This window comes from Cydia splendana, chromosome 9 (genome assembly GCF_910591565.1).
Source record: "Cydia splendana chromosome 9, ilCydSple1.2, whole genome shotgun sequence".
In the NCBI taxonomy this organism is placed as follows: domain Eukaryota; kingdom Metazoa; phylum Arthropoda; class Insecta; order Lepidoptera; family Tortricidae; genus Cydia; species Cydia splendana.
Window position 1 is genome coordinate 245,079 of NC_085968.1, and position 21,695 is coordinate 266,773.

The following is a 21,695-nucleotide window of genomic DNA, read 5'->3' on the forward strand; positions in this document are numbered from 1 at the left end:
AAAATATTATTCTTTATAGCGATTAGAACTGCGAATGCAAATTTAAAATCATAATTAAGAACCTAATGTGTCCGATAGCATCTGCCGACTTTTGCCGTAGTAGGTGATTAACATTAAAATATCGCATGTCGTCAATTTGGCTCTACCTTATTTATTTTAAGGTCGTAGAGTTCGGTTCGGAGTTATCTATTTGACATATGTTATAGACATAGAGTTGATAGAAAAATCAGAAAAATACTTAAAATAAGAATAAATTCTTGCTATGGTTACGAAAAATCATACATTAAATTGTAAAGTTGTAAGTCGAGGAAGAAAAGGTGAATGGTGAAAATGGCACTGAAGTATGTCGTCGGTCGCCGTCGGTAGGCGGCCGCGGTACGCGAGCGCGGCCGAGCGGCGCGGGCTGGCGGGGCGGCGGGCCGCGCGGGGCCGGGCGGGGCGGGGCGCGGTAATTACATCGTCATTAGGCGCCGGGCGGCGCTGGGCGGGGCCGCCCCTCTCCGAGCCGCGGGCGCCCTGCGCGCGACGGCGCCCCACAGTCCGCTCCGAGCCGCCGCGTCGCCCGCTCGCGCATGTCGCTCGTTGACGCGATCGGTGATGTGAGGTGGCCCCCGCCGCTGCCGCTCTCGCGCGTATCACGCGCCAGTTTCGCGAACACAAGCGCCAGTTGAAGGCTCAAAAGCCTTCGAGCCGGCAAGACGCCGTCCACCGTGGATTTAAGGTACGGCGCCATGGCGGCGACCACGTACATGCCGGGGGAGTTGGACCTGGGTACCCTGGGCGGGTATCACGCGGCGTCCCCCCGCAGCGCGGAACCCGCGGACATGAAGTACCAGCATCACCTGCAAGCGGGAGGCTCGCCCTCGCCAGGAGCGCCCGTGCTCAACCCGTGGGCGTCGCTGCCGCCCGCGGACCCCTGGGCGATGCACCAGCACCACGCGCACGCTCACCAGCCGGACGTGAAGCCGCCGAGCGGCCACGACGCGCGCCACCTGCCGCACCACGCGCACCACCACCACGCGCACGGCTGGCACGCGCCCGTCGTGTCCGCACACTACGGCGCCGGCTCCCCGGTGCCGTTGCACGCCGGCTACCCGGTGCCCATGCACCAGCATCACATGCTCAGAGACGTGCAGCCGTCTCCGCACCTGCACCACCACGCACTCGATAGAGACGCGCCAGAAGAAGACACCCCGACCAGTGACGACTTGGAAGCTTTCGCAAAACAGTTTAAACAGCGCCGTATAAAACTCGGCTTCACACAGGCGGATGTCGGCCTCGCGCTCGGCACGCTATACGGAAACGTGTTCTCACAAACCACAATCTGCCGCTTCGAGGCGTTGCAGCTCAGCTTCAAAAACATGTGTAAACTGAAGCCTCTGTTACAAAAGTGGTTAGAAGAAGCGGATTCGACGACAGGCAGTCCGACCAGTATCGACAAGATAGCGGCGCAGGGTCGCAAGCGCAAGAAGCGCACGTCGATCGAAGTGTCAGTAAAAGGAGCGTTAGAGCAGCACTTCCATAAGCAGCCGAAGCCGTCCGCGCAAGAGATCACGTCGCTGGCGGACAGCTTGCAGCTGGAGAAGGAGGTGGTGCGCGTGTGGTTCTGTAACCGGCGGCAGAAGGAGAAGCGGATGACGCCGCCGAACACGCTGGGCGGCGAGCTGCTGGACGGCATGGGGCACGCGCACTACGCGCACGGGGACGGGCTGGCGCACGGCTCGCCGCTGCAGCACGCGCACAGCCCGCCTGGCCTATCGCCGCAGCATGCGCACCACCACTCGCTGCCGCAGGGCGCGCACACGCTAGCCGCGCACTAACAGTTCGCCCCGTGGGCGCCGCCGCGCCCCTACTACGCCGAGCACTAGCCGCGTTGCCCGCGGGAGCCGTGTACATACCGCCGCGGCCTGGACGTGCCGCGGCCGCCGCCGGGGCCCGTGTACATAGCCGAGGGCCCCCCGGCACAGTGACTGTGGACCGAACGATCGCTTTCAGTTGTTCTTTATAGTTTCGTCGAAGTGAAGTCATTAATTAATTATGTGAGTAATGTTAAGATGGAAGCCAGTAATCGTTTAACTTGGTGTCGCGCCGAGGTTCGTCCGGAGTGCCGCCAGTGATCACCGATATGTTTAGCTAGATAGTCTAATTGATACTAAGAGCTTACCGCGAGGAGCCCGGCGCGCGCCTCGCCGGCCCGGTCCGGCTGGATCAGGGTAAGTACCCGGTACGGTTCGGTACGGCACGGTGCGGCACGGTACGGCACCGCCCGGCAGGGCCGGCCCGGCGAGACCGCCTAGCGCCATTCACTTTTGTAAAGGACGATTTCATCGAATTTATTTATAGATATTATAAATTAACGATGTTCATACATGCCTACCTGTCAGTAGGGAGTCATTGTGGTGTGTGGATTACATTTAAATTGTTGCTATTACTGTAAATTTATGATTAGTGATGAGGACGAGAGTAAAAAATACGAATCGGGTGGAAGCTTCGTTTTGTAAAGAATCCGAGTGAGTCAATAGGTGCAATTTTGTTTTAGTGTTAAATGAAACGAGCGGCGCGCGCGCCGCGCCGCGGCCTAGGTCCCACGCATAATTTATTAAAAACATATTATTAAAAGGATGCAGACACGATGCCAAAATGGTTTTATTCCTGTTTTTTACTTGTTTTGTTGTTTTTTTCGTTTGTATGTATTTGTGGCCAACCTTGGTACTTAATACTTGTAAAAATAGGTATTTTTTCTATATAAAATAATGTACCTACGACGTATATGATGATATATATTAAAAAAGTTCTTTATAGAAATGGAAAGATGGAAATGTCTTTTATTGAAAGTCCCGTCGGTGTCTCCCGGCTGCGTCGGGCGTCGCGCCCTGCTCAACTAGCACTTTACAAACCGGTCCTCATATACATAGTTGCTAATAACGAACAAAATTAGTCATAAAATGTTTTATAATTATCTAAGTATTTAAATAAAACAGAGTAATATTTTAAAAGAGAGTATTTTTTACATATCCCGGTCAATAGGTCACGTGACAGGAGTCCTTTATGTCGTTGGTGTCATTTTGTTGCTCGGTGCAGCCAGGTAGGCAGTAGGCCCCGAGCCTCGATCACTAAACGAATCGGTGGTAAAAACTTATAAACTCGACTGACACATTTGTTGTTTCGCGTCGGGAGTTCAAAAAAGGTTTTTGTGTACGGGTCACCGTTTTTTACAAAAAAGAGCGAGAGCCGAGCTCGCTGACATCCAGTTTATAAGTATTGTTATTAATTGAGTTTCTTTTGTGGTTCGTTTTTATTGTGTTTCTTACCGTTAATACCTATTTAAAAAATGATCTCGTTGGATATTGACTTAGAGTCAAAAGGTTCTTTAAAACTAATTAGCAACCATAAATTGAAGGCAGGATAATTTTGGGTTGTCCGGCATAGAAACTCTGAAATGTTGAATCCACATCCTCATCTTCTGAAAACACATATGTTGCTGCCGTCGGCAGGATATAACTCATTGTTATTTACTAATTTATAGATACAATTACATGATTATGCGTATTAACGTGCATAAAATTTAAAAAATATTGCTTCCGTTAACAACCTAAATATTACCTACATTGCCAACTCTCTACACAATCTTTCAGAAGTAGGTCCATATTTTAAATGTTGGTAGTCATTTTCAATATTTATAACACAATTTAACATATTTTTAAGAAAGAAGTTGTGTTTATGTAGACAATGAGTTATGATGGTTGATTTGTATTTTTGAACAGCTATTTTGAACTTTCTTGTAACAATTTGTGATTGTTTGCGTATAGGTAACGTGATTCGTGATAAAATAAGGTGATATAATGCCAACACACTTTAATAAGACTATCATGATTTAAATGGGCTACCGCTTAAGAAAAAATCAAAAATTTAGAAACAATGATACTCTGACTTTAATCATTCATAGAAACAGTAAGTAAATACGACTGAATGTCTTTTCTCTTTACTTATTTTTAATCAGTCTTAGTCTCTAAACATGTACGAGTATGCTGACGTAATAACTAATAGTTAATCGATCAAGAAATCACCTTTTTATGTTTAAATGGTCTATGCCAAGTCATGTAGCTCTTTAGAATAACCGTTGTTTCAATAACATTGGCTATTTTAAATATATATTGTTTAACAATATTTCTGCAATGCATTTGTGTTTGATCCCGAAGTGTCGCAGTATGTTATTGAGTGAAGTCTAACTGATAAGTTGTAAGCGTCAGTTCAGAGGTTAACTCCATGCACAAAAAAGGAAAACAAACGAGTTACGTAGCTAGGTATAATAACTACATAAATGTATTATTAATACTTACCTATGTCTATGTTACTTAGTTTTCATTGACGTTACCTAGTTTTGAATATCCTAAGCTATAATACTGCAAAACATATCTGACTGTCTCTTCTTGTTATACTGATTGAATACAGTTAACGGTATTATAGTGTGATTGAAGATAATTATAAGCAGTTCAATTGCATTTATCCACGCACAGATGTGCAGAGACCTATTTTATAATCACGAATGATAGCTATTGGCAGCAAAATCGAATAAACCAATTTATGAATTATCTCCATCCTTTGCTTAAGTATATTTTTACATGAAATATCTAAATTAAACGAGAACAATGCTTTAGGCAGTTTTTTTAATACTTTTTGGTGTCTGTAGGGACACGATCGACCAACAATGCGATATACGGCAAATGATGATGATGGAATTCTCTTTTGCAGAGTAGATTCCTTTCGACTCATAGATTGATTTAAGAAGGGGAATCAATCAAATTTTTCATGCAAAATTTTGACTTAATGCGGATTGCCCCCCAAATTTTCTAAAAAAAAGTTTTGCTATGGTCAAATTTGGTATAATTTTCGTTTAAGGATGCTAAATAGTTCCTTAATACATATCTACATACCTACATATAATAGTGGTGTACATTAATAATTAAGTGTACACCACGGACCAACGTTTCTCTATGTCATGTAGACATGCACCAAATGTATCTAAAGGCTTACTACGTGCGTTAAACCAGTAGGTACCTATTAAAAACTTTAAAAGTTAAACTGTCTTCAAAATAAACAAGGTATTTAGAAATACGACTAACGGAGTTTAATCCGTTGTACAAGTAGGAATTAATCTGGCGGTCAGTTGTGAGCGCTCGCAAGGCTCTACTCTCGGCCCGAAATACTACGATCATAAATAATATTGCCGTGATTGAAATGCTACACGGGATCATCAGAAGCATTTAGTTGATTTATATTGTACTGACCGAAACTAATTCTTTAGTGTTTAGCTCGCATTAAACTTTGGTAATAGCGAAGGGGATTCGTTCGACTAGGTAAGTGTTTGGTATTAGTGATTTCTTTTAAAACAGAAAAAAAATACAATTTCTAACTTGAGTCTAGTTTAACCAATTATTTTTAAGATCACAGAAATGTAAGTAAAAAATACAAACTTGGAGTATGAGTAAAATTAATACGCATTTTGATAAATATAAATCATTGTTCATTTCAGTTGACGTTACAAATGGCACCACTTCTCTATTTATTAGGAGGATTTTACGTAATAGGACAGACATAGGCCACCCAATGTCAGGAAATATCACTTTACTAATTCTTAATTACTTAAAAGCAAATGATAGCCTCGGGGCGTAATCTGTCAAAATAATGGACTTTTTAATGGATAGTTTCTGTAATTAGCGACTGTTTCCTCTTCATTACGATTTACATACGTTTGCAATGAGGAAAACCGCGCCGCCCGGAGTACATACACAGGATTTTTAAATACCCACATGTACTTTATATTGAGGTAGGTATCCGCTGTAAAACTGGCTTAGGTTTGTACACTGGGTACTGGGGCATTTTTTTTACATATTTTTCAAATAAACTTATACCAACACTTTATTTTAAAATTCACCATAGGACCATAATTATTAATACATAGGTTCTTGATAATATTTTTGCTTAACTGTGTAATTTATTATTTATTTCCAAAATTAAAAAAAGTTTCAAAAGTTATTCTATAGCCCAAGCCCTCTCGCGCATGAGAGCGCCTGTGCCCAGCAGTGGGACGTATATAGGCTGAATTATTATTATTATTTAGTTATTCACATAAGTGTGTTAAAATAAAAAGTAACCTTCGTAATAAAATAGTATTTTATAGAAGTTTTTAGACGCACCCACGGGTGCATTTATTTATATTGAATAAAAGATAAATATTCTTTATTTAAATTTTGCTTTTGTATGTTCATACTTAGACCATAGTTACTGTTACCTATGTCAAATGTTTTCCCTGTTTCATACAGTTCCAACGTAGTATGTTAGTTATGTTATTAGTTATTACATACTTGTTTTTCTTTTTCCACTTGAAAGATAGTTATCAAATCTAATATGCGAGTAAACAATGCACTTAACGATTAACATGATTCAATTTGCATATAGTCACGGCTTTGCATAGATGTTGACAAGTAAATGGCACTTTTCTTGTCGATCTACTTATTACGTTTATTGTTTTATTGTACTTTTTGCTTTTATTTACGCAAATTCAAATCAATGCATTCATTCATAACTGTTTTAGGAATATATATTTATTTAATTCTAAAGTAAGTGATCTCTTAGTAAGCATATTGTGTTTACCTCTTGACAATTTATTTAAATTTATTATAATATAAAGCATTATTTTAATAACAAAACTTCCGTCCGACACAGGCATAATTAAAACTTGTTAATGTATTTAATATACAATAAAGCAGTGAATTACATTTTGGTCAAACTAATAAAAAACATTATTTATTAAATAAAATTAGACACATTCATTTCCGACTTCAAAATTTGATATCTTGATAGGTACCTACATAGCTTATTATAAAAATATATTGTAATGAATCACAGGGTAAATTGAAACTATTTTACTGTTTTTCGCTATCTGCGACCGTTCTTGTATCATAATATGTATGTAGGTAATAAGTAGGCATTTTGACGCAGGGGTAAATGCATTTAGGCATCTCCAAAAAATACCTTTAATCTGAAATTTCCATATTTAAAACCTAATACTGTTACATTACTTACATACCTACCTACTACTGACATCAAAAGGGGGAAATATAAAGAGCATCCTGGTTTAAAAATGCTCGAACCATAAAAAAAAATGATAGACTAAATGCTAATTTACATTTTCTACCAATCAGTAATCAGGTGAAGACAGGCGCTGAAATACATTGATTATGGATATAAAAAACTAATTATAACGCACATATCATTTGCCCATTACCTATGCAGAAATATTTTTATTACTCGATAATATTTTTATTGTCAGTCGTGGGTAAGCACTATCAATACTTTACTCGAAGTGTACCTAATAGGTACCTGCTACTCGTAGTGAAACGTCAAAATGATTTGTTCGGTCATACTAATAAGTATTAAGTAAGTAAGTAGAGTCCGTCTTTAACTTTGCACCGACTGGAACAAAATAAAGTGAAGGAAAGTTGAATAGAACATGTTCATACAAATTTTACGTTATTGATGACATTTCTGCACTTTGTCATTGCAAATTCCATGCAGAGGACGCTGGGCCCACTGCTATGAGAATGTATGTATTGCACTTATAGTCACATTGAATCCACACCTCTTTGTGTCGAGTTGTTGAAATAATTGAAAGCGCAAAAACATCGGGCAGGATTTTAATTTTTTTTTCAATATATTCTCGTAAATTCGGTATCATGACCGATGTGAAAACATTTAAATTATCTATAGGGAACAGACCTATTCCGATTTAAGTTGTCAAGTTTGTGTGACTACGCACAACACAACAAATCCATCGGCTTGAAGACGCACTGTTTCAATCACAGCTTTCTCCTGTCACTACCAATAAAAAATGTAAGGAGTTAGTTTTTCGCATCAAACGCGAGCATACGTATGTACATACATACGCGCAAAAAGTTGTCGTGTTGTCCGTGGACGAAATGGCATTCCTGTCGACCAATCAAGCGCGCGCGGTGAAACCGATGTGCAAAAATTGACATTTACGGCCTTATTTACGGCTAATTTTTCGCCGGTCGCTGGAAAAGCGATGGGTAACTGCTGGTCAGGTTAAATTTTAATTACCGACTTTCCCTTCGACCGCGTTAATATTGATGTAAGTTCAAGCTAATCTTGCGTTTTTTTGCGCTTCCTTCGATAATGAAATATACAAGTGATTCCAGATTATTCAGCGATTAGCTTCTTATTAATACCAATGTTGTTTTTATGCGTGTTCCCGTACAACGCTTGTCACTGCATAACCGCGACCTTTCACGATAATACCGACATGATCATTAAAACGCTGTTGATGCATTATTGAAAGAGCTCTCAACCCTGACTTTGAAAAAAAAGCGTTTAGAAGCATTATGTATGTGCATTTTTTCCGTTTACAGCTAGGCGAAGTTACCCTGTTGTTTAAATCATACCTACTATTAAATAAAAATAAAATAGATGCAGTAGGTTTTATTATCATGAATGTTGGTTTCCCGCGTTTTTACGTTGAAATTATACCACATATAACTAAGTATTAACTTAAGTAACAAAGTTTCTGCTTATTTTAAGAAGTAGTAGGTATAATAGCTAGGATATAGTGGAGGTGGGCCAGAAACATGGAGTGTCGTGAAACTGTGTGGGACAAAGTTTCCAAGTATTTGAGTAGCAGTACTCACAGCACCGCCGGAAAACAATTCACAGGCTGGCTGTCAAAAAGGTTTCAGTCTCTCTTGAAAACCTCTTGTGCTAAACGCCGTTGATATATGTAATTTACATTAGGAAAAGATATAACGGCAAAATAATCCCTAATTAAATTTTTTGTCATGTTAAAAACTTAATCGATGGGTATATTTTAGGTAAATAAACGGTTATATTTATGACCTTGTTGTTATGATGTCGGATATTAGAAAACATCGGTACTAGCTGTATCTATGTATAATATTTTGTTAAGGGACTCTTCTACAATTTCAATAAGTTTAAAGTGATAACCTTTCAACATTCAGGGAAACTTACCTATTTATTTATGTTTTTTCATAATGACGAAACGCAGTAAACAACAATTTTATTTATAATTATTTGTTTTTGGAAATTAGGTAAAGACTATATGTTTTGTAATACATACGGTAGGTAGGTACAGGTACATAGATAAAAAAAGTTCCACAAATCAACACAGTGTGTACGTCAAAGTCATAAATGGCTGACGTGGGAATCTTTTACTCTGTAACTTCAATACATGACGTATACGAGCACGTAGATACACATCAGTTTGTGTAATGTAACACATGGTACAAATTGTGGCATTTTCATTAATTTTTTTGTATTTCCATAGCTTTGTTTGGCAAGATGAATTAAAATTGCTAAGTGCTATTCAACCTTTAGCATATGTATTTGCTCAATAAATACAAGTATGTTCTTAAATTTAGAATACTTTGATAGTCGATAACCCCTAGCTTCCATCTAAATAAATTATGTAAAACAATAAGATTTTACACAAGTAATTGAAATTATAAACTAGTTTCAATTTGTTTCTCTGAAACGTTAACATGATATTTTAGTTAATTTTGATACAATTTTTACTTTAATAACTACTGTAAGTCTGCGTGTTATCATTTTACCAAAATAGGCTACTAGTATAGGAACATGAAACAAAATCTAATGAATTTTCTCTCTCTCTCTGATACTCTTGTAATATAATGAGATGGTCAGTGCATGCCATTTTTTTCTATCTCAAAATTGTACATATATAGGAAATAAAACTATTTAGATGGATTATATCGCGTATAATGAATTTAAAATACATCCCGACGTTTCGAACCCCTTACAGAGTTCGTTGGTCAACGGCGAGATGTATTTTAAATTCATTACACGCGATGTAATCCATCTAAATAGTTTTATTTCATGAATAACTATCGGAATAACCGAAGATAATATTATGTAGGTATATATAATTAAATTTACAGTGCATGCTATAGCCGTTCCAAGCGACTACTTACTAAAGTAATTTCCAGCCATCAGTTTTTACCGAATATCAGTGTCATCGCTACCCGTAGGTACTCAAGGCGACACCGAGTTCAGGCATTGTTCGATAACTTCCAATACCTACTGATGATCTATTGAACTCTATATGTACGTAATAAGGGTGACACGGCTGGTAGCTATATACCAAAGGCAAGTGAATACCTACTACCGGCTCGACAGACAATATTCCATTGTTGTAGATAGCGACAAAGGAAGCGTATTTTACTTGCTTGTAGACGCTGACGTATTTGTTGCGTTCTAGGTTACCTAAATTGTAGAAAAGGTTGTAGTAAAATGATCCTAGCGTTGATCGTTGTCATGTTTTCGAACGTAAATTATGTATTTTTGCTACATCTTAGGCTCTGCGAAAGAGTAGATACGCATTTATTCAAATTTAACCAACTTATGTGTTTCTGCAAATTCCTACATTAGATCTTTCTAATTTACTCTTTTGCTAGCCTAATACGATTTCAAAAAGAAATACCACATATATGTATTTACATCCGTATAAGTAGGTACCTAATTTTCATTGAAAACACTTACAGTTGCTCTAAGAGAATGTGACAATAAATAGGTATTCATTTACGTAAAGTTTTGGTTTTATTGCAATAAATGTATGTAAGCTACATTTATAACGTTCAAAGAACAAGACAAAAAGCTTTACTTTGACTAACTTGACTAACTGCTACTAGTTATTGACAGAAGAAACGTACCGTAAGATATGGGTAGAAACCTGTTGCGCCATAAAATTAATAAGGAATTTGGTAGAATGATGGATCATTCGAAAGAAATGAATTATCCGGCGCGCGCGCCGAGGAACCCAACAAAACACTCGAAAACTAATTAAAATCCGAAACGATAGACATATTCACTTCCCTAAATCGTTTATTTATTCAAAGTGTGAATATTTTCCATATTTATATCGTTTTACATAACGTTCACTTTCAACCCGAAACTAACGGTTTAGAATGGTGTGAAATATCAACCAATTAACAACATTTATATTCAATTTGAGGTTTGATGTGATAGGAAAGTCCAAATGTGTAGTGCGTAGGCTTAATTAGGTGACTGACAAGCTGACTCGGGCAAGACTTGATATAATTAATTGGCGAGTGTCAATTAGAGTGCAGTTGGGTAGGTAACTCGGCTGTCAGTTTTTCTGCGTTCCCCGTAAAATATGTTTAAAAAAGGCCGCGCGGCAGGTGCGCGGTGCCTTTATCAGCGTGCATGTTTTATTAAATTTATAGGTTGTACGGTTTCGGCCGCGCCCCGAGCGGTCCCGGTACCTTTTTCTGTGACACTTGTTTTTTCCGCGGCCAAAAAACTTAGATCGATCGCTTTTAATGCGTGGCGGATAGATTCGCCGAAAAGTACGGTTTTTCTGGCCATGTATCACACGTGAGAAAGATGTTTGGGATAGTGTCGACTCGATTAAATAAATAATTGGAGCCGGTTACCTACATTCCTGACACGTTGTAGGTCAAATAAGCCGTATGTCAGTATGAAATTGATATCGACATATGACTTTTTAGTTTTACGCGATATAGATGTCGTGCTCGCACGTTGATCCGCGGCAGTTAATTATGAAGAGTTATTTTAATCCATTTTAGTTTTGGTGAATACAGAAAAACTTATCATTTTACGTTAAAATACTATACCTACTGACTTCACATGGTTCGGTACCTTAAGTTGCGTTTAGTTTAAAGTTTATATTATAAGCTCCGTTAACAATTTAAAGCTGTGGATTGTCATTGTGTAAATACATATAGGAACCAATTTTCCACACATTTTAATAACCTAAGACACATATTACACCCTTTTAAATAAGCACAATATACAACTATTCAACGATCAACTACCAAATAGGACTACCTACCTATCAAACTGTGTTACGTATCCAGGTTTTCCATTCTTGTTTAATATTAACGAGTAAATATGTACATACCTTACTTTTATGCCGATTGCAATACAAAACATTAAAATGGATAATAAATACTATCGTAGGAAGTTTAATTTATTTTTGTAAACTTGATTGACAGGTATCTTATAAAACTATAAATATCGCATACCTAACATTGAATATTCATTAATAAACACATATGTCAAGATCAAGACAACATTCGGTATTTCCTAATCTAATTTGTCAACATTCAATCAATGCATAATGCATAGCACTCCCATATTTCCTTTGCACCAGCGAGTTCAGATTCAAACGAAGCAAATACAATTAAAATATAATACTACTTATTACATCATTATTTGTCTTCGGGTGTTGGGTTCGAACCAGGCGCGTGCGGTCAATTGCCAATTGTGATTGCGGGTCGCCGCGCCGGCCACTCGGGCAGGCCTTGACCCCAGGGCCGATAATTGTCCAGAGAAATGACAGATCGTAATCGGGACAAGTGGGAGAACAGAATAGGGTCAGGATTTATTTGTTTATAAAATTTAGGTTTACTCTACGTACAGCTTTAAAATGCTATTTATGTGAAAATTGTCCATGTAATCAAATATAGGTAATTATCCAAACTAAACTGTCTAAACTAACAGTTAGCTGCTTATAACAAATACAATTATTGTCGTTTATTGTGTCAAGGCATTTTCTAGCCGATCATAAGTAGGGCCAAACCAAAAATTACCAATATACCGACACATTATGAAAATCTCCTGTACAATATAAATATAATGAATATTGACACTTTACTAAATAACTGAATACTAACTAAAATGAAGAGGCCTTTGCCCAGCAGTGGGACAATAAAATAGGGTGATAAAATATTGTACACTTAGTAATGCGGTTTTCTAAGTAGGTACTTAAGCGTAAAAAGTGGAAATTATGTGAAATATTGTTACAAGAGTATGTAAACAAACTAAACTTGATTTTAGCTATACTTCAAAGTTGTAAACTTTTTGATCTAATTCTGTTTTGCTTGTAGAAAAGTTAATATTACTTATACGATACTCATATTGGATACAATTTTTTGTGTCTTATACCCATTAAATTACCTCACAGGTTATGAGCCAGGAGGTGGGTTGAAAAAATTGTAATCTAAAAGTTTAAACATCATTCTTACGATGACTTAAACAAACTTATTTTAACATATTTTTTCCTCTTAAGCATAATCAATTTGAATATCTCTGTATTTTATACAAATCTGTCTATTTACCTAAACTTTATTGTACTAAAGGCTAACTTAATGCTGATTCGCCAAAAGCATCTCCATACTTCTACAGTTTGCGTTTAAATGTCCCTCACATTGTCCATCCTATACAAATTGCTTTCTATATCGCAGCCTCATCTGTAGCTATTTATTTATTTTAAACTTTATTGCACATTAAATAATAAATACAAATGGCGGACTTATTGTCTCAAAACGCATTCTCTACCAGTCAACCACTGAGCCATTTACAGACGTTTGTTAAGTGCAGGCTTTATAATTGCGGACAATTAAACGATACAACTTACTTACTATTTACAACTAAGATGTATTGATGCTGAGTCTACAGTATTAATGATCTAGTTCGATTATCCATTTATCCAGTAATCGGGTGAGAAACACCATTGATTGAATAATCCATTGCGATGGCTGTGGGTTCTTGCGGAATGTTTAATTGTATAAACACTTCTTAACTAGGTGTTACTCGTATTTTAATTGTCTGTGATAATTTATCACTGATAAACCACAGATTCGTTTTATAATATTGCAGATTATGGTGCTTAGTTCTAGTACTTATAGACAGTTTTCAAAAATATTTTATAATTTATATGGGACAGTAACGGTAAAGCGTAACGGTTTAACAATAAAGTTCCGAATTTAAATTTCGATTTGCTCGAAATTGGCATCCTTTGCCGTGTAAAGGGAATCAGTATTGGACTTTTATAATTACTTAATTTATATTACCTAGCCATTTAAATACACTAAGAGAAGCCAGTGTAAAGATTATTTTTAATTTTTACATTTTCTACTAAAAAATCTCCAAATTGATGCTTTGCTAGCGGTCTCATAAACATAAACACACAGTATATAATTTAGCTGCAATGCTAAATATTTACTACATACCGGAGCTGCGGTGAGTGTGGCCGTATGTACATTTACTGCAAAAATAGGCTACGTCAGCCACCTGAGAGCTCACGACTCACGATCGTCGTCGCTCTCACTTGCCAGTACAAACTCAGTCGCCGAGGCCGAAACAGGCCAGGACATGATGATGATGATGATGATTATAGGTACTTCATTCTCAGAATTCAAATTTTATTCTTACGGGGTATGACATGCTTTATTTCTTTCAGTTTCATTGATTCGATTCCATTGATAGATAAAAGATACTTATCAAAGTGTTAAATATAAAGTGTATTTACCATATTAATAATATAAGCAATCAACAAAACGCATGAAAGGATGATTCACGATAGACCGGGTCGTGTCCGGGCCGGAGCTTTCGGCGCATCGTTTTCTATGGAAAGCATCACGTGATCGCCTATCATGTCATAGAAAAGTAAGCCCCGGAAGCGCCGGTCCAGACACATTGTTGCGTTAAAATTGTTGAAATATTCCAAAAATTAAAGGTTCATTGGGGTTAATAAGAGCACAAAATGACACCATATTTTAGTTCTAAGATGTATGAAACAAAGGACAGTAAAAACGGGTCCTACAGTTTGCGGGTAAAATTGACTAGTTCCCTTTATACACCTATGTTAAAATAAGTGGTACCTTATTATAAACGGTTTAGCGATTTAAGAACGTTCACCTGCAATAGGTTATATCATGCACACGTAAGTAACTATTTATTTGAAAGATATTGTTGCATTATAAATCCCATGATTTTAGTAGGTATAGGTACCTATTTAGAGTCAGACCAAGATACGACATAGGGTTAGATGTTATTCTGATATCAGTGTAAGTACTAACGTTGGAACTGGCCTGTTTGACGAAACAAATTATTGAAGTACCTATAGGTACATGTCATATTTTCAGAAATTTCACATTTGTGGAGACACTTCCACAGTCTTAACAAATCTATGCAGAGTTATCTTAGTCCGACTCTTAGTACATAAGATTACATAACTGTTTGACAAACGTAAACACATAGAAGGAGTACATAAGGTTCGTGTCCACGGATCCTTGACCAGCGTGGGAGATCTGCGTAAGTATTGTGGTAAGTAGGTATATTATTAACGACTCATCTTTGGTAAGCCTTATTGAAACGACTTAAGGCTCAACGATGGTCATATGTTGCTGTTAGAACCTTCGTCAATTAATTGGATAGTCGTAAACCTTACAGCAAAGATATAAGACGGCCAGTTCGAACTATCTTTTTAACAGAAAATGATAACTAAATGATGTTATTTAGTTACCATTCACGCATGTTTTCGCTCTACTTGTCCTTTAGGATATATTATGTGTTGGCGCGAGCGAGACGCACGGGTGAATGATAACAAAATGACGTTAAATAGATATAATTTTATCGTCCAAATGAAAGTTTGAATTGAGTTACAGGTCTAATGAACGTCACCTATTGGCCTATACCTACTTATATACCGTCGCTGCGCTTGTAAAATCCGCTATGTTAAAAAATCCAACTTTACAGGAGACACAAAAAACATTTTTATTTTTCAATTGTATGTATTAAGAACGCGAAAACTGGGAATTTCATAAAGTGTTCAATGGGACATTAAATGATGAAATATTTGGAAATGATAACTTCTTATTTTAGGAGCTATAATTTTTTAATTAAAATTTTTGGCACAGTGGAATTTTATAGAGTTTTTAAAACTGATATGTAAGTACTTGCTGGCACACATATCGGGTTATTTTGTATAGAATATCATTTTGATAAAGCACTTAGCTAATTTGTACGACTTATCCGCTATGTGTTACAAAAAGGCGCAATTTCACCTTATAATGTCCGCTATGTGTTACAAAAATGCGCAATTTCACCGTTATATGTGTATTAGCTTGTTTACCGCTATGTGTTTTTTAACATTTTGCGCGGCTAACTAGGCTTATTTTACATAGCTGATTTATACTTTTTGTGAACCAGTTAAAATAGAGAAAAATGGATTTTAGACAAATATGCGCCTTAAAAAGTTGTATCAAAATACGTTAACCTTTTGGACGCCAATGACCGATATATCCGCACCGCAGGTTCAACGCCAAAGACCGATTAATCGGTCACAGACCACAGAGCAACATAGATCTAAGTGCATATGCATAAAGTTCAATTTCAGTTTTGACACTTCGGTGACGTGGCGTCCGCGTGACAGCTTTTGTGTTTGACACGGCGTCGAAAAATTTAAACCATTTTTCAAAAAAATAACATGTTGGATTTTACAAGTGCAGAGACGATACATTCACCTGAGAATGGCTAGGCATAATAAATTCACCATGTACCCACATAATATATGTAGTGTTATATTAGAGTATACGAAGGTGTTTTTATATAGACGGCCGCCCTTGAGGCAGGCTTTGTTCTTTCGTTCTAACGTCACTAAATAGTTATTACATGCTTACTCATAGACTTGTGACGTTAAACATTCGAAGCAAACATGCAAATAGTACACTAAAATGCATGTAAAATAATTATAAGTACTTATATAAATTCAGACTGCTTGTACAGTCAAACTAAATGTAGTTTTGAGGCCCTTTAATTTAAATCCATTGTTTAATACTATAGGTTTAAATTCATCAGTGCTTAGACATACGAAGGGTTAAAAGGATCTATATCTGAATCCCTAAAATCTATTCTCCTATCTTTGCATTCCCTAATATTGTTTGTCATAATGATCAGATATCCTAACGCGCGTATTCCCTAATTTTGGTTTCCCTATTATCGAATGGGCGATTTTTTTTTGTCCTAATATCTTTTTCCCTAATGACACTTTCCATATTGAGTATTTATCCTAATGTTATGTAGCATAATTCTTTTTTTGCCTAATTATTGTTAGGCCTAAAAATTATATATCCTAAACATCATGTTACCTAATTTCACTTAGCCTATCGTTGCTTGACCTAACACTCGTATGCCCTAATTTTGATTTCCCTATTGCGTTTCGTTTTTACAATGGTCGCAGTTCTAACCTAACCTAACCCACTTTTGTGGCAGCAGTTCGTTTTTGCGAGGATCACAGTTCTAACCTAACCTAACCCACTTTTGTGGCAACATTTCGTTTTTACAATGGTCGCAGTTCTAACCTAACCTAACCCACTTTTGTGGCAGCAGTTCGTTTTTGCGAGGGTCACGGTTCTAACCTAACCTAACCCACTTTTGTGGCAACAGTTCGTGACCATTCATTATGGAAAGTAATTGTTATGATAATTGATCAATAGGAAAAGTAACTGTTATGACGATTGATCATTAGGGTAATAGCCATTAGGTCAAAACAGTTAGAACATGTTATTTTATGCCAAACATTGTTAGGGATTTCGAAGAATATAAAAACATTAGGGATCTTGATAGTTATGGTACAAATGCTTAGGGCAAATGAGTCTTAGGCTAACCATTACATTATGGAAAATAATCGTTATGACAATTGATCGTTAGGGCATGTGCCCATTAGGACAAACCAGTTAGAGCAAGTGACTTTAGGACAAACGTTGTTAGGGATTCAGAATGACACCCGGGTTAAAAGGGGACTTACGTAAAATTGTAATTTTTATATTTAATTTTCACACGTTTTAATCAAAACCATGGCAAGATTTACTCGGAAACTAGACTATATTTGCGAGGGCAGACTCTAAGCAAAACCTTAAAAGGTTTTCAATTGTAGTTACTCTGCATACCATGACTGTATAATTTTAGTAAGTATACAGCTAGTGATATGTAGCAAAATTTTAATTAGGAGTACCTTAAGTACCTATTATATACTTTCAGAGTTATTGAGGTAAACCTATAAAACTTGTTCGATCGCCAAATATTCCGCTACATATTTCGCGCGACACGCCATATTTTTTGTTCCATTCTAATTTCCAGGCTTTACGCCCTCTCTTAACCTGAAATTAAACTTTTCTTATCTACGTAATTTATTGAATCAATATCTATTAGCTCCTTATTTGTACACATTGATATCTGATCAACGGAAATGTATGAAACGGCCACGAAACGGCGATTTTCTTGTAAGTACGAGTATGTATGTAGGTATATACAATGGTATGTACCTACCAACACATTCGTAGTAGCAGCGCGAGTACAAAAACAAAACTCATCGCTAGAACAATGCACAGATTCGCTGTTCTACCTCTGATGCGAGTATTCCACCATTGTCCACTCTGTTGACTGACAATTTGTTAAGAGGATAGTGGACGACCGTTCCACGTAGTCCCCCTAGGTATTATATTGACATCAAGGAAACCACTTGTACACAATTTATTGTATAATATCTGGGAGACCGAGCTTTGCTCGGAAAACATAACAACTCAAAAATGCGCGTTTGACCAGAGATAAGACCTAGCTAGATCGATTTATCGCTCCCGAAAACTCCCATATAGCAAACTTTATCGTAATCGTTAGAGCCGTTTCAGAGATCCCCGATATATATAAATAATTAAACATATATTTAAATTAATACACAAGAATTGCTCCTTTAAAGGTATTAGATTAGCTATAGCCATGCATGCTCCTTCGTTTCACGTTTTTAGATATTTTATTATTATTATTATTTATTATTTCGTTTTAGACAGGCAGCTGATGCTGGTGCGTCTAAATCATAGTTCACTTAGCCCGATTTCACTGTTTAGTATTTTGAAAATAAATTCCATACAATTTTGTAAAAGCTCTTAACTTAATCGAAATGTGCTGTGCTTAATATACATACCTACATCAAATTGCGTAAATAAAATTTTCTATAATGTAAATATCCAGAGCGAAAAATGGTGACTACGTTAGTATGAAAAAGCGGTTGTCCACTATCATCTTAACCATGTTACTGTTACAATGGATCGCTGATCTTTCAGATAACTACTATATGTCATCTGTTTCGGAACTAGTTTAGTAATTAAAGGTATGTTAATTCGCTTTGATTTGTGACCGCCGCCGTGTTTTTACCGCACGTGGGTGGAAACAGGATGTTTTCAACTATTCAATAAATTTATTTACTTCATTAGTGTCAGCAAGTTGTTAAAACTAAACTATTTGCTTGACGCATAAAGAACACAGCCGTGTTTTGGTAGGTGGTAGGTACAACTTTGAACTTTACATCCTTGCTATAACGTAAATTATATTTAACATTTCTGTATTTATTTAATCTAAGTACTTAGACCAAAAGTCATTACGACTAAAGCCTTTACAAAATTAAATAGGTACTAGCTGAAGTTCGCGACTTCTCTTGCGTAGCATTTTCACTTTCTTAATAAACCGCCTCCGATAACAAGCTGCCAGACGCCTGGGCTATAACCGCGAAAATCGAAGTTCGCAAATTACGGGCATTTTTCTCTGTCACTCTAATTACGCCTTCATTGCAGTAAAAGAGAAAGATCCCCGCAATTTGCGAATTTCGGTTTTCGCGGTAGCCCCTCAGTATCCAGCAAGTCAACTGTCAAGTTTCGATGTCGTTGCTCTCATCATCATGTACCATTTTCTGGGACTAGCTCTTAGTGTATTTATGTATTTGATGGGTTCTGACCCGTAACAGTACAACTCGCGAATATATAATTGAAATGATGCGTGCACTCCACACAGGATCAATATTTTATAGTTAATTAATAATTATCGAATTTAATTAATAATTATGATTGTCTAATTTACACCTTGCCTGTCTAATGGAATTGTGCCACTGCGTCAGTTGATACACAAATTACGATCGAACGATACACGAATTACGTGAATTACGTCTAATTACTAAATGTAATTATACGTGAAGGGCCTTGTAAAGTTTTACTTACAAATAACATTGAAATAACAGAATAAATACTGCAATGTATCGCCGATTACGATTTTCGAATCGTAATAAACACACTTAAAATTGAGATGCTTCTGTCATATATAGGCACAGAAAAAGTTAGTACTTAATTCATATACATACTACTTATAGTAAGTACCTACTAGTTAAGTGTATAGTACATATGTGTTATAGTTTATATGAAACGGGCACCCTGTCCCTAATAGAGTTACCTCACCACCCCTCTGCAGCAGATTGTGTATGGATTGACAGGATTGCGATCACTGAAAGATCAAAATGTATCGTGCCAATAGGGTGCTCGTCAATTTCAAATACATAAGAACTTTTCTTGTACCACGTTGCCATGGTTACGCCAACATATTTTCAACTGACTGCTCTAAGCTTACACACACATTGATGCGTAGGCCAGATAGGTTGTCGAACTTATGCTAGTATTATAATTATATTGTATTGTCGCCTGGCTGATGGTACAGAATAACAGCAAGAAAACACTGATTCATCCAGGCACTCAAACGATTTCGGTACTGTGGTGTGTCCGCCGTGTGATACTTATAGGTAAATGGAGTGGATCCCTGTCAGCTCAAAGGGCGACGTGGACTCACCCAGACGCTCTAAATTGCTCGCAGATTCAATTGCCTAGGCTTCCGGCTGGTCTAGACACCAATTTGGTCTAGAAGCAATTTTATTGTCTGCGAGCGGTCTGCTGCTCGTTATGATGTCATGTCATGTCATGTCATGTTCAATAAAATAGTCTTTTGATTGATTCCTGGTAAGGTTATGAAGATTGTAATATAGGTAGGTACAACCAACACATTCGGGTGGGTATACCTTACTTACGGGACATTATTACTATCTATTACCTCCGTCTGAACGACTATTTTTAAAAATCTACATCTGACCTACTTACTTTACTTAACTGACACTTAAGTACGGACGAAATGACAGGGTGTTTTGATTTTGAATCATATATCTTTATTTATTGTAATTATGATCAGTCTCATACATTAAAAATCATCTTAGGTTCATTGACTACTAGTAATACAGTCTTTTAATTGAATAGGAACTATATAAAATTTAATATTAATAAATAAGTGGACGAATGAAAAAAACCATTTTGTCCATATAGTATGGACAAAATGACACACTAAATATGGGTATAATGACATACCAAAATTTTAAGAACAAAGCTCGCAAATAAATGTTTTAGTCTTCTTTGAGACATCAGCACAATAAGCGTGAGCCCAACGAAAACAATAAATGCAGGGGCAGTCTTCTTCATCCTCGTTTTTGGCGGCAAATTCTTCATTATTGGAGCTGGAATCGATAGTTTGAGCAAATTGACGCTCCCGCGGCATCTCTCCTAGAGAGTAACAATCAAAAGTAAATAATCAAAACACTACGGACAAAACGACACACGTTACGGACAAATGACAAACACTATGTCGTTTTGTCCATCGTATAGGCATGTCATTTTGCCCAAATGTACACAACAAACATTAAAAATCATATTTAATTAAATCGATTGAAAATTGTATTAATACTAACTCAAATCACAAGTTTATATCATAAGTCTTCCATTTTAGTAAATATAATATACAAATATAACACAAAACTCACCAAAAATCCGAAGAAATCAATAAATAAAATAAATTTTTGTGGACACGAAACACGTTCTCAATCGTAACTTCAAAGAGACTGACCCAATGGCGCTGGGTTTCTCGCAGGATTGTAAAAATGGCCGCCGTCACGTGTTCTT

At 37.2% G+C, this 21,695-nt stretch overlaps 1 protein-coding gene across 1 annotated transcript; it reads left to right on the top strand.

Annotated features, from left to right (window-relative positions):
* Positions 1–524: 524 nt before the first annotated feature.
* On the top strand, positions 525–2,819 carry LOC134793328 (silk gland factor 3). Its single transcript, XM_063764867.1, has one exon. The coding sequence runs from the start codon at positions 732–734 to the stop codon at positions 1,818–1,820; it is 1,089 nt and encodes a 362-aa protein (XP_063620937.1). The 5' UTR covers positions 525–731; the 3' UTR covers positions 1,821–2,819.
* Positions 2,820–21,695: the final 18,876 nt, after the last annotated feature.